Raw genomic sequence first — 13879 nt, forward strand, 5'->3', positions numbered from 1 at the left:
GAGAGAAAGCAAATTAAACCTCAGGAAAAAAACACCTCAAGGGACTAGTTACTCCTGGCCACAAGACATCAACATGGTACCTTGACTTTGCAAAACTGCCATCAATATTTATTGTATTGGGCACAAATCTATTCCCTCTAGTTCCACCCCTCTTCGGGTTGGAGTGGCTCAGTAACCATGTGGTTTCTTTGAAGAGTCTTTGGGTTTGATGGTGATACAATGCATAGCTTGACAGAGGCACACACAAACCTCTGCACATGTTAGTGAAGGCTCAGGTACCCAGCCTTAGATCTCATCTTCTAAGAGGGGTGGAACTAGAGGGATGAGATCTAAGGCTGGGTACCTGAGCCTTCACTGACATGTGCAGAGGTTTGTGTGTGCCTCTGTCAAGCTATGCATTGTATCACCATCAAACCCAAAGACTCTTCAAAGAAACCACATGGTTACTGAGCCACTCCAACCCGAATTACGGCCCACGCTCATTTCCAGGTTAGCAGCTGCCCTTTGCATTAACCTTTATTAGCACGATGCTGCCAAACAACTTTCTGCCCCGTGGCCATTCATGTTCATAATCCCCCAGGATGCCTGTGAATAGCTTACCGAGGGAGCTCACAGACAGGAGCTTTCATAAAGGAGCTTCTTTTATTCATGGGAAATCTGATATTATACACCTGAAATCTTATCTGAAGACCTCGGTTCACTCAGAGAGGCAACAGGCACATACCCGATGACATAGGGACCCCCAGGAGAGAAATACGAACACCACTGACTAAATACCCAGCCTACTGCCGATCTTCCCACAGAGCAAGAGGGAGTTGTGGAAATTCCCTTGGTACCACTGCAAGGTGCCCACAAACAAGAGAAAACGGAGCAATAAATATATGTTCTCTGAATGAGCCTATCAGGTGCAAATCATTGGCTATCTGCACTTCTTTGGTGGCATTAAGGTTGCTTGAATTTAGTCAGTCCCATGAGTATTTAACTTTGAAGCTGGTCATGATCTGAGCCAGGGGTTGAACCTCCAAAGGCCCCTTCCAACCTAGATTGCTCTATGATATTTGATCTTCAGCCAGCAATTCTAAAGCGGTTCAGCTTGTCCTACATGCATCAAGGTCCGGACAGCAGAAAAGCAGTCTCGCCTCTGTTGGCTGTACTGGGATCTCTGGTGACCACCATGGGCACTCTATATACATGGTGACACCACCTCAAGTGTGAATATGACCCTTCCAACTTTTGTTAGTTTATCATTGTAAATGGCTGATGCTCCCTAGAGAGTACTCCAGGGAGTAATTAATTCCAACTAAGATCTGAATTAATATCTGGACATGTCTTTTTCTCTACATTGACAATACAGGGGATCCTCCTGTGCCTCCTTATCCTTCCTCCACAGAAGTGAAAGTAGAAAGCCCACATATAGCTTCCAGTCTCCAAAGGCTTTGCTTCCGTGTTACTGTAGTCTGTGTGTGGCCTGAGTTGACTTGCTTGTTGGGTGCACAGAAACTTACTGTGTGTCTAGAAAACTTCCAGAAGAGTTACACAGGGAGGTGGCAGGGACTTAAATCATAGGGTCTTCAGCTTCTGCTGGAGTAGCCAGAAACTCTACAGTGTCCTCTAAAGGAGCAGAATATAACAGTGCAACAGCCCTCCTCTGCCTGGGTCCAGCTGAAGGTAGAAATCCAGGCACTCAGCTGAATCCAGAGATTGCCCACATGGTCCCTGACATCTGCTCCTCTGAGCTAAGGGGAGCATGGGGTGTAGTAAGAGGAAAGAGGGTGGACACTCACATAGATCAGGTGCTCCCGGTAGCGGATCAGCAGGTTCCTGAGGATTCCGGCCTCATTCAGATCCCCAAGGCGGATCATGTCCTCTACTCCATGGATGGAGGTTGGGTGCATGGGTTTGATGTGGCTGGCATTCTGTGGGGAAATCCAGTGCTCCTGGGAAGAGAGGTGGAGAAAGATAAGTAAAACTTGATACCCCTGAGACAAGTGGCAGCCAGAAAGACCAAATGAAACAAGAATTTGAGAGAGCATTAGCTACAGCTTGTATTCCTGGGGTATGACAGTGGCTAATTTGAAGTCATGGTGGAAGAAGGAAAATATCTTTTGGTTCACAAGAGCAGCAAGAAACATGAGACATGAGCCATCCTGGCAAGGGCATAATCTAGGGCAGAATGGAGACCCAGCACACCAGGAGAGCTTTTAACAAATAGCAGGTTTGTTCTTCATTTCACACAACTACATTTCCACATCACTGGTTATCCTTCTGCCACAAAGTACTGTTGAGTAGAAAAAAATATGATTTAAAAAAAGGGAGGGATGCACATAGGCAACAAAATTATACATATACAGGCAGAGTGTCATTTATACTGACCATTTCTGAAGGGTTTCAAAAACCATTGCAGACTAGACATGAGGACACTACTATACCAAAGTCTCTTTCTACCTTCCCAGAAGGGAAAGAGAGCATTCAGTTATCTGTTTGTAAGATAAATACTCCTCTGAAATAACCATTGCTATACAGAAGTTGAGATAGGAAAATGAAGGAGATTCACTGTCTGGACATGCCATGTGAAGATATGGGCTCAGCAGGGGCTGGATACAGCAGAGGAGCAGCTGCTGGAGGTTAGTTCACCCAAAACACTGTCTAAAGCACTTTGGAGACCTATGTCCTCGTTATATTGAAGAAGCTTTTTACCATTTCACTCTAAACACAATCAAGAAAGTAGGGATGCACTGTTATCCTGTGTTTTACGGATGGGAAACTGAGGCACATTTGATACAAGGGCATACAAAGGGTCAATGATGAAGTCAGAACTTCATGACTCTTTTATATGAGCACCTTTTCTCACTTAGAGTTTGGGAAACATTGGGAAAAGACAAAATTCGATCCATTAACTGGGCTTGGGCTGTACTGTTATGATCTCTCTGCTTGATGTTGTAGGTTGTTCCTTCTTGGCCTTTGTAACCTGTCCCTTTTTATTTGTTTACCCTGCACCTTGTCTGGCAGGAATTTGGTTTGGAGCTGCGACTTCTCTGAAGCTGTGGCTCAGTTCCAGCACTCACTGTATTAATGGAGAGAATCCCATAGTCTTTAATGAGATTTGAGTTAGGTTTTTCTTTTGAATGGCACCTGAGGTCATGCTTTTAATCCTACCTGGGGCCTGTGCATGCAACAGTCATAGAGCTGATGAGCAATCACAACCCTTTGTACGTACATTGTCTTCATCGTCGACAACCTGGATCTGCCCAGAGTCACAGAGTTTAACCACTGCTCCAATGGGGACATCGAATTCCCGACCAGTTTTGAGGTCCATCCACACATAATCCCCCTGGAACCAAAAACAGAAGTTACATCGTGGCTGCAGATGAAGGCTCAGCACCTCTTAGGATAGTAGATACTGAATTTTATACTCATGATTTTTTGTAGATGGCAGAGACATGCCTCTCCATTTCATGACCTCATGAGTGGTTGCTGGTCACACACTGCATTTGGCAAGAGGTTACAGAACAGTGATAGAGGCAGAAAAAAACATGCAGGTAGAAGTTTTTCCTCCATAGAATGAGCAAGCCTAGAAAATGATGCTTAGGAAACAGTTGGAGCTCTGGAAATCTTTGTCTGGAAGTCTGCACCATTTTCCTTGCAGATGATCACTATGGACATACATTACAATCCCTCTGAGACAGCAAAAAGGGGATGGCTAGAGAAAGGTTAGGAACATAACAGACAGGTAGAGATACTTCCCCAAGATGCTCTCCCAATTACAGCAATTTGTAAGTGGGCTTTTTACATATAATACTTCTCAGAATTTTTGTGCTGTGTGTCCAGTCGCCTTCTGAAGCTGTGCAAACTTTCATCATTCATAATTTTGAAGGCAGAGTTAAACTATAGATAGCAGGAGAAGCTGTGCCCCTTAGTGTATTTTGAACTTGTCACCTCTTTGATTTGAGGCCTCTTTGTTTTTATTTTGGAAGATGCAATGGGTAGTTGACCGCTTTCTTCTCACTCCATGTCACTGGCAATCCTTCAGACCTCTATCAGTCCTGCTGCGTAGGAGCAATCCACTGATGAATTCTGTGGATATTAAGTTACTGTAATGCACACAGACTTTTTAAGAAATTGTTTTCCTCAGAACAAACAAACAAAAAAATCACCCCAAACCAAACTCCTGAGCAGGACCTGTGATCTCTTAAATGAGATGGAATTATTTCCTGCAACTAATATTAATTAAAGAGATGCTAACTGGGACTCACTTGATTAAATTATTATCAGGCAAGTTTGCACCAAATAAAATAATGCATATTTTCACACATCTCAGTTTAATGTTGTGGATCTTGGAGCCATGCCTAATGCACATATTCCTGGAGGCTCCATTCATACCTATTAAGCACGATCCAAATGCAATATCTACTTTTGGAAATCTTGAAAACCTACTGGGAGAAGGAAGAACAAGCAATAGAAAAGATGATTCTCTGCATGCTCTGCTAGGCCATCGTCCCTAAACATCTACCAATGACCATTTCTGCGGACAAAGTACTTAGAGATTTGGTTGGATCCAGTGTGGTAGACATTATGGGCCTTCAATTCCACGCTTGGTAATGGGAATTGAAGAAATCCAGGGGCCATTTCTTTAATGTCCAAGCATTATAAAACATGGTCAAACCTGTATCTTCCACCTCACCAGTCAGCAGGACTAGAAAGAGGAACTAATTTGTGGATGCCACAGGTGCATACAGCTCTATCCAGGTACCCATTTATGGAAAAACACTACATACAAGTAGTGCCTAGCCATTTTGTGGCAGATTCCACCCTCGCCAGCTGATTGCTATGTTTCACCTCAACATCAACAAACTCATGCTGCTTACATGGAGCTGAGGATCCAGTTTTAGTAGAGGTTTTCTTTTCCTCAGACGATGATGTTCTAAATATCTTCACTCAGTTCATAAACAAAAATAGCATTTGGACCTTTGGCTCATTAACTGCCTTAGCCTCACTTCCAATAACTCAGTAAAAAGCGAAAAACATGTGAATGTAGTAATGCATAGATATATTATAAATCCACTTATATCAACACTCTTTCCTTAGGTTCAAGGACTCTGAAAGCATTTTGGAGTATTATTTAGCACTATTATCTTCATTGCATAACTGAACAAATTTATGCACGGAGTAGGTAGGTAACTTGATCGAGGTCTCAAAGAAAGAAGAGATGGGGATCTCAGGCCCTGCTCAGCAGAGTCCTTCTGACACTGCAGCAGTTGTGTAAAAGTTGCTCTAGACCAAAAATCCTAAAATCCTGAAGCCTTGGTTTTATATCTAGTTTTGCATAGTTGCAAGAGCCACCTGCTTCATAGGCTGTTCTGTTACCACACAGCTGAGTTAAAAAGGTAGTCCACCATCAGCAAGTTAAATTGATTCTGTACTGCCACTAAAACAACTTCTGTGCTTTGCCTACCTAATATACAGGGTGCTAGTCTCCTCAAAGTGCTCTTTCCAAATATATCACAATGCGATTCTTAATACTGGTAAAAAAAGCAAGTCTGATGGGATGGGCTAAGCTGGCAAGCTCAGAAGGGCATAGAGGGTTAAAAAATGACATCACTCATTCAGACTGTCAACCCGTTTCCTTCCCTGTCTTTAATGGGTTTGATACAAAATCCATGGAAGTCAGTTAAACTCCTTCTGCTTATGCAATGACTTTTGGAAAGTCTAAAGAAACAGCAAACATCATGAATTTCAGGGCATATCAGTGTGATTCATGCATTTACCAGCTCCAGGGGACAGCCTGATAAGTTGCATGTTGATGCTGTTTATTTTCCTAGACACACGACAGAGCACTAGAGAAACAGAAATACTTGTGTATCTCTTTACACTAACTAAATGGTCCAATTCTTCCTGCTCAAAGCAGAGGACGCTAGCTAGAAGGCAGCAGTGCCCTTCCAAATGCTCTGGGGCAGACTGCCATAAGGACCTCACAACCTAAGGACATTGAAAATCCAACAGAGATGCAGGAAGAGGGAACATCATGATGTACATACACAGATCAACACAATTCATGAAAAGGAGTTTTAGGAGGAACTTCCAATTGCAAAGAACAAGAATACTGCACCACAGGGAAGCTACAGCAGTTGGGGAGTCACAAAGGTCCGGGAAGAAGGTGAGAGAAGCTGGCACAAGCAGTACAGGGATCCCATCAAACAGTGAGACAGATTTCAAATGAATTTGAAAGTCACCAGCTATTCTTGGAGCTTGAGACCCCCTGTCTTACCGCCAAAAGAGTTGTGGGCTTCAGGGCTTGATTGACATTGCGAAGTAGTGTCCATTTGCCCTGGTCTCTCTCCTGATCTTCCACCACCTCAGGGCACGGCTGCATGATGACGACTTTCTTCCTCTTCAGCATTTCCAAAATCTTACAGTAGTATTTGGCCCTCTCTCTGCCTGCTACATGTATTCCACCATGAATGCCAGAGAGCTGTGGGCAATGTGTTTTAGACCCTCAGCCTAGCCATGCCTCCTGATTGCAAGACACTCTCAGACTTAATCCACAGTATGGCTTTTGGTAAAGGTCTTCTAGCAGAAAAATTTCTGCCCACTAGCCATGTTCTTCCACTGGCCAGCTAGCATGAGTGCCCCATACGGCTGGGCACTTCTGGAGTCTTAAAGGCAACTGAATTACTTTGCTTCTCTTCACTTAAATTCTTCTGGTCTCTCCAGTAAGGGGTGATACTTGGTCGGAGGTCTGAAGAACACTGCAACCACTGGTTCTGGAAAAATGACTGCAAGATTAACAGGAAACCTCTTCATTTCCTTGTGACTTCTCTCCTTTATCTTCTGTTCTTAGTGAAACAACTGGCTGCCAGCTTGAGGACTTTCAGCACTGAACACACTCAGGTACTTATTAATCCACAAATGCAGTCAGTCCCCATGCAACACATGGCATTTAATTAACCTAATACCTTCACATACCAAATTAACCAAAGCACAGCGGGAACTCAAAACCAGAGGCCATCTGCATTTTCTTTAAACTGATCGCCTTGAGCAGTTCCATAGCAACTGAATTTTAAATAATTGAGTGGAAGGTGTTCGGAGCAGCACAGCCTCCGTGCCTATATGGGAGAGGAGTGCTGGGGCTAGGGACTAAAATGGGCCGAGCATGAGGACCACAGTGATAACCAGACTGTAGGCCCAACCAGAAGAGCACCAGTCACGAGGGGAACAGCGCATTTTACAGCCGCCTCAGATGTGCTTTTTCCCATCCTTGGCCACACTCAAGCCTTCTCATTTTCTTCTAGAAAAAGCTGATCTGCTCATTTAGAGAATTAAGGCCACTATATAATTCTAGCTGGGCCTGAATTCTGGGCCCCAGTCTCCTCCATGGAAATTTTGAATTTATCTAAGCATCATTAGTGCAGACCAGAGCAGCGCTGGACTAGACCATGATACAGCAGCAAGTGCCAGCCTTTCCATACTAGTCTCATTTATCACTGTTCTTATGCAAAGATGATGCCCTGATTCCACATGGCTTTGATGCAGAAGATGATGTATTTTTGGTGGAAAGCTTTGCAGAGGAAATAAAGTTTTATAGATCCCCTTGATTTGGCACAGTCACCAAGGACAATTGTAGATGACAGGTACATCAATCAGAGACTGAGATGCTTCTGCTCCTCAGTGAAGAGCGAAGGCAACAGTGAGCAGATCCTTGCACAATGATCAAATTATAAATTAATCACTTTATAAAGTTATTACTTGTATTATTATTATTATTTGTAAACATACTAAAGCCATGTTATGAAGACCTGAAAAATAAGGTGTCTAATTCTTTTAGCTGAATAGGTGAAGTGAAAAGGAGCTTGAGTTAGAGGAGCTGGTTAAGAGATTAATGAGCAGGATGCCTACAGTCCATCAAAGGAGTAAACAAAAGACTACATGATATGCAATAGTAAAGTATGGAGAAGGAGATGCAGACAAAATATAACACTACCAAGGAAGATGTCTAGCTCCAGCACGACCTGAGCACAGAGCGCTGTAAATGATGTCATATTCACTTATCTAGAAAGTGCAAGATAGATTCCCGGTCACAACTAATAATTAATGAGAGGATGTATGTGGAAAGAGGGACAGACTAAACGTATATAAAAGGTACCCACTGGATGTGTTCTTTGGGCTTAAGTTTTCTAACACTGGGCCGTACTGATGCCATTTGCCTGGGGACACACACTGCCTCCCTACCATGGAGCAGCCTAGGAGAGGCAGAGCTGAGAAGGAGCAGCCCATATATCTGTCCCACTTTGCGCTGGTGCACATCGTATGATCATTGCTCAGCTATGCCCTGTAACGTATTTATGAGGCCATGTATCCCTGTGTGCTGCTGAAGGCTAAACTGAGGAGCAGAGAAATGAAATGGTTTCCCCAAGGTTATGCTTGGAGCAAAGTACAAGAGGGAGTCCGGGAGGCTGAATTGAGTCTCTGTAGTCCTATCACATGAGTGTAATAGGACTTATCTTCTCCCTGAAGCTTGGGCTGCTGAAGGTCTGTAATTCCACACATTTCCACTTTATATTCTTTGTATCGCTTCGCTGGTAGCAGGAGGTTTACTGGGGACTTGTCAGACTATGTCACGTGTCTCAGCCGGAGGCACTTGCATTTGCACAGCACTGTCTGTCTGACGGCTCGTGCTTGCTGCCTCCTAGAAACAGGAAATCCCAACGCACCGCAGGGATGACCCAGCTGGAAAACAGCCTCCCTGCTGAGTGCACCAAGGGGCAGACTAACAGCATTCAACCTCCTGTCAGCTCTGCATGCTTTCTCTTAAGAGAATGCGCTACACCTAAAGTGGGAAATAACAAAATACACTTTGGACAATAAGAGGAGGAACACAGTGAAGGAAAACAAGCCTTTAGCTGGCTGGCAGCCAGGCAGCAATGCCATCCGGTTTAGATTACAGCTCCCTGGGGTAACATTACATTCTTCATTGCAGAGATAGAAGCATGAGACTGAAGAGCCATGCTGGACCCTGATCTACTGATTTATTATATCCCCATAGCATCAGATGCAGCTGAGATCCTTGCTGGGCCTTGCTGTGACACGTTGTGCACACACATGATAAGATGTGAATGTTTATGCTAAGGAACTGCTGTGATACATGCTATAGGTTTGTCTACACTGCCAAGATCTGACCTCTCATTAAGTCCCAATCCACTAGTGTAGAATTCACTGCTGGAAAAATAAGAGAAATGCCACATGCAGGTATCACCCTCACACCAGCTGAGTCACCTAGTTTAATGAAAGCTTCTGCTTCTTTGCCTCAATCTGTTTTTCAGTCCCAAAGGTGGCTACATCAGGGACTGTCCTAGTTGATGTGGTGCTCTTGAGCCTGTTTTCCCAGGCGTATATTATTTTGCAGCTCCTGCTGAAGAGCTAAGTTATTCAGTGAAACAGGTCAGGTGAGACTCACACAACCAAATGCAGGTGTCCACCTCTAAAGAAGCTACCCAAACTTCTGCTGCAGCCTAGGGAGAAAAGGAGACACTTCTAAAGTGCAGGTCACCTCAACCTAAAGTGGGCATTTAAATAGACTCAGATGATACTGGTCTATGTTTAGACCCTATGGAGTATGTGAAATGGGTAGTTTGGAAGTACAGGTCTACTCAGTACAGGTGTCCAAAAGCAGGTGAAGTACCTCCTACCCCTAATGTGGATGCTGAAATACCTTAAGGACTGATATTCTGGTACACTGCTAAAGAGGAAGGAAAATCTGGTTGGCTGAAGCTGTCTTGCAGACTCAGGATGGCAATGCTCCACTGATTACTCTCTGCAGATCTAAGAAACTTATTTTTCTGAAAGAGGAAAAATGATATCCTGCAGAATTGAAGGCTGCCTATACACTGGGTGGTCCAACTGTGACCTGCAGACCATACACCTGATAATCGAGGTAAAACAACTGATTTATGTAGCTTTTTTTGGAAACATGCACGGTCACATACCCAGTTCTCAGGAGAGCTCAATCCAAACCAAGTCCTTTACTTTCTTAGTGCTTGTCTCGAAGCAGAACTTTCTTAGCACACACACAACTGCGAACATACACATCCCCTCTCCCTCCAAATTGCAGTGTCATCTGGAGAGCAGACTGAAATACAAACATATTCGTGCATCACACAGGCAGACAGAATTCCAGCAAATACCTAAATCCTTTGGGATATGTAAAGTCTGTGCTGTGTGAAAAACATGTATTATCACCTCTAGATATCACCTGTCTGATCCAGTTCAGCATGGGTGTCCTCTGATGATGGGACTACTCTTGGCTCCACATCTGTGCAACCCAGGGGAGAATTAGGACCTCTCATCTCTATTCTTTCCACTCATCTTTAGCTGTGCAGCTGCCACCAGCATCACCAGAGGGTGGGGAGGGAGAAAAAGCTTGAACTCCCATTCAACAGCAAACCTTATGCAGGAAGTTTTCATGCTAATAACCGGTGAATCTAAAAGAAGCTGAATCCCAAATAATTTTGTTGCTACAGTTTCATAAGTAAATAAGATTCTCTTCCCAATTTCTGGTAGCACGTCAGACACCAGCTGTCAGCCAAGGTAACATGCTGCACATAACGGCTTTCTGAAGCAAAAGCAGAGACGCAAGAGGGATCGTTAAATAATTCAATAATCAATGCACTGCTCGCTCAGCCTGTAACTTTGATACTGACAGGAGGGGAAAAACAACCCACAAACATGGCATCAGTCCCAGCATTTTCCCAATTGGTGCTGAGGGACAGCCTCAGAGGCTGGGAGGAAAAACGACGGGTCCAATTAGGTTTGTGAGGATGCAGTTCAGCTTGGCGTACCAAAGCTCAGCTCCCCCCGCTGTCTGAACTCCTCCGTGTCTCGCAGGCCTTGAGCTTCTTGTTGACCATTTAGGACCTCACGGCTCAGTAGTGGGTTTTAAGCGCGCAGACAAACAGGAGATAAACTATTTAATCCGTGACTCCTGTTTGACGGAGAGCAGTATTACCGCCAAGAACGAAGCAGAGAATCCTGCAATCCTTTGACGTTGCAAGCAGATTATGTTGGCCCCTGCCCCGGGTGCTACCAGCCCCAAAACTGTGCCAGAGTCCTGTGCATCAAGCCTCAAAAAAAAAAAAAAAAAAAAAAAAAAAAAAAAAATCACCATGATTCACAAAACAGGCTTGATTTGAACTCTAGTGTATGGGAAAAAATATCAGAAAGAGAAATGTAGATTTGAAGTGATGTTTTTCATCCTGCCTCAGAAACATTGTTCAAAGCAGCCAGAAAGCAACCACACGAATTCAATTGTTTTACCTGATATTATTCCTGGGGAAGCAAAACAGGATTTTTCTACCGCCTGCATAAAAATCTCTTTTCTTTCCGTATGAAAACTGTCAAATTGTCTTTCAAAAGTTTCAGCTGATGGAGGCAGTTGATTAGCTTCATCTTTCATGCTCTGGGAAGATCCTTTTTCCTTTCTTTGCTTCATTCTCCTCCTTCTCTGTCTTTTTACAACCTCATTGAAGTCTTGTCTACAATTAGTTCCTGCGTATTGGAGAGAGGTGGGACTACTGTAGCCTGCACAGCTATTCCTGTATAACAGAAATGTAAATATAGTGTAAAGAAGTTCTGTATCTGAGTAAGATGTATTATTTTCCCATATAGGAATAATCTATACTTGTGTAAATGCAGTTTTCCCCACAGAAGGGCATCTGTGTTAAGGGTTTGCATTAGCCAAAGTGGCACTGCTACTCCTAGACAAGCTCTTCCATTTAAAATAGTGTGTCTTATCTTTGGAAATATTGAATGCAGGCGGAGTAAGGCTGCCTTTCCTTCAACGCCTCACCGGATCTAACAGCACTGCCCTTTTTACACATCCCTTTGCCTATCCACTGAGGGTTGTCTTGGTTACTAAGGAGAGTGAGGGGGTATAGAGGAAGATTAGTTTGCAGCTCAGTCAATAGCATCTTGAGGAAGCTTGTGATACGACTGTTTAAAAGTGGATTGCTGGCGGGGTTGTGTTTGAACAGCCTGTTTCTGAGAGGAATGAAAGGCAGGAGAAAGTGTTATGGAGGAGACAAAAAAATCTTGTTGACAACGCTTGCAATGTAATCTCAGAATTTCATTGAAATTACAAAAAACTCTTGATAATGTTTTTTGTCCCTTAGGCACTAGCCACAAGGATGCAGGGATATCGTGAAGTACGTAGCATTCTTCCAAAGGGAGGAAAGACACTCCTGGCCTTCAAGAAAACCTTGAGGATATGAAGCACATGGACCTTTTTGTCATTGAGAATCAGACAACAAAAAGAATCCTACTGGTATTTATTAAAATCCAACAAGGTCATACATATTCTATTGCCCAGTTCAAGGATTTGTAGGCCCTGCAGTTGGCTCCATGCAAGGTCTGGAGAACACTCCTGCAGGCCACCTTTGAAATGGAAAAACAGAGCAGGGGTTGTAGCTGCTGCCACTTGCATGGACTATTTGAGACCTTCTGCCTATCTTGTGTGGAAAAATTCCCAAGCTACTAGTGGTGGACTCCTCCTAGGGAAGAAGTGGACAAGCGTGTAGAGCAGCTCCATGGTCTCCCTACAGCACTATACCAGCCCCATCTGCTGTAAGCATTTGGAATTACCAAATGCAGCAGGAAGCTGGTTTCTGAAGATTTCTCCAAGGCTTTTTAATTAACCTTTCACAGAGGAAACAGAATGAGGAATGGCAGGGTATACATTTTACTCCCAAATTTCACATCATCACAGCTGGATAAAAAAGGCTCTGATGGGAAGTAGGGAACTTGGAGAACAACTGGGTTAATTAGGGGACTGGAGGAACTGACTTATAAATGAACTAGTCCATGAATCTGACTAGGTAAAACCTAACCTAGAGATTGCGAACAGAGAAAGAGTGGAGTTTTCAGGCTGGCACAAGATGATAGAGATAGGAATAATTATCACTATTCAAATCACAGTTGCGACTGGCAGACCCTACCAAGGTGGCTGCTTTATTGGATCCGGCTATGCACAGGGGTGCAGTGTGGATGCCTTGGACCTGTGAGCTTAGGACTGGTTTACAACTAGTGGTTTATAGCTGGCTGGGGATGCATTGAAAAGACTTGTTTTTTCAGAGAGTGATGAGAAGCCAGTCCCTAAACATGAGTCCTTTTTGCACACACAAACCCAGAAACCTAATTCAAAATCCAAATCCTACCAAATAACCACCAGCCATTAAAAACAAAACAATAGACAAAGCTTGAAAAAGTACACTGATCTTATTTTTAAACATGAGATTACCAAGAAATGGAAGCCAAAGTGATTAGACGTACATATGGGCATGGTACTGAACTCCAGTAACACGAAGAATAAAATCATGAAAGAAATAAGCCCCACATGGTTTAGGCAGCAATTAATTTCTATATTCTTGGCACTGAGACCTTATTTTCCTCATTGGTATTTTGTGGCATGGACAGTCCATTCTGGGTATGCTGCATAGCCTGCCTAGGGTAAAAGGGGATTCTGTCTCGCATTTTATCTACTTCATAGTGACAAAGTAACATTACTAATGAATTCTGCTAAACGCAACTCCAGGAACAAAACTTCTGTTTTTATTGTGGATTTGTATGGTACCCAGCATGGGACAGGTCTTGGTCCAACAACAGGGCAGCTGATCAGTGCTAATGTAAAAGCCTACACCATGTAGAGGGAAAGGAATTCCTGTGAAAAATACACATCAATTATATCCTTGTTTTGAGAAACTCAAGCACTGCCAGAAGATAGCCTTAATTTTGAGGCTACAAGACCTTTATCACATCAAGATATTCAATTCTGTAAGGAACGTGCAGACAGGCTATCAGTATGGTTAATGCCTCCGTTGCACCTTACTGGACA

At 43.5% G+C, this 13879-nt stretch overlaps 1 protein-coding gene across 3 annotated transcripts in view; it reads right to left on the minus strand.

The window, feature by feature from the left end:
• The window catches only part of MYO7A (myosin VIIA), a 72900-nt gene extending 69572 nt beyond the window's left edge, over window positions 1-3328 (minus strand). For all 3 annotated transcript variants that reach the window (XM_062578264.1, XM_062578253.1, XM_062578245.1), the window contains exons 1-2: window positions 3218-3328; window positions 1785-1937 (exon numbers count right to left, since the gene is read on the minus strand). In XM_062578264.1, the coding sequence (XP_062434248.1) occupies window positions 1785-1937; window positions 3218-3316 (252 nt within the window). In that variant the 5' untranslated portion in view covers window positions 3317-3328. The remainder of the gene's footprint in view (window positions 1-1784; window positions 1938-3217) is intronic.
• Window positions 3329-13879: the final 10551 nt, after the last annotated feature.

The sequence above is a fragment of the Rhea pennata genome, chromosome 1, assembly GCF_028389875.1.
Source record: "Rhea pennata isolate bPtePen1 chromosome 1, bPtePen1.pri, whole genome shotgun sequence".
NCBI lineage: Eukaryota > Metazoa > Chordata > Aves > Rheiformes > Rheidae > Rhea > Rhea pennata.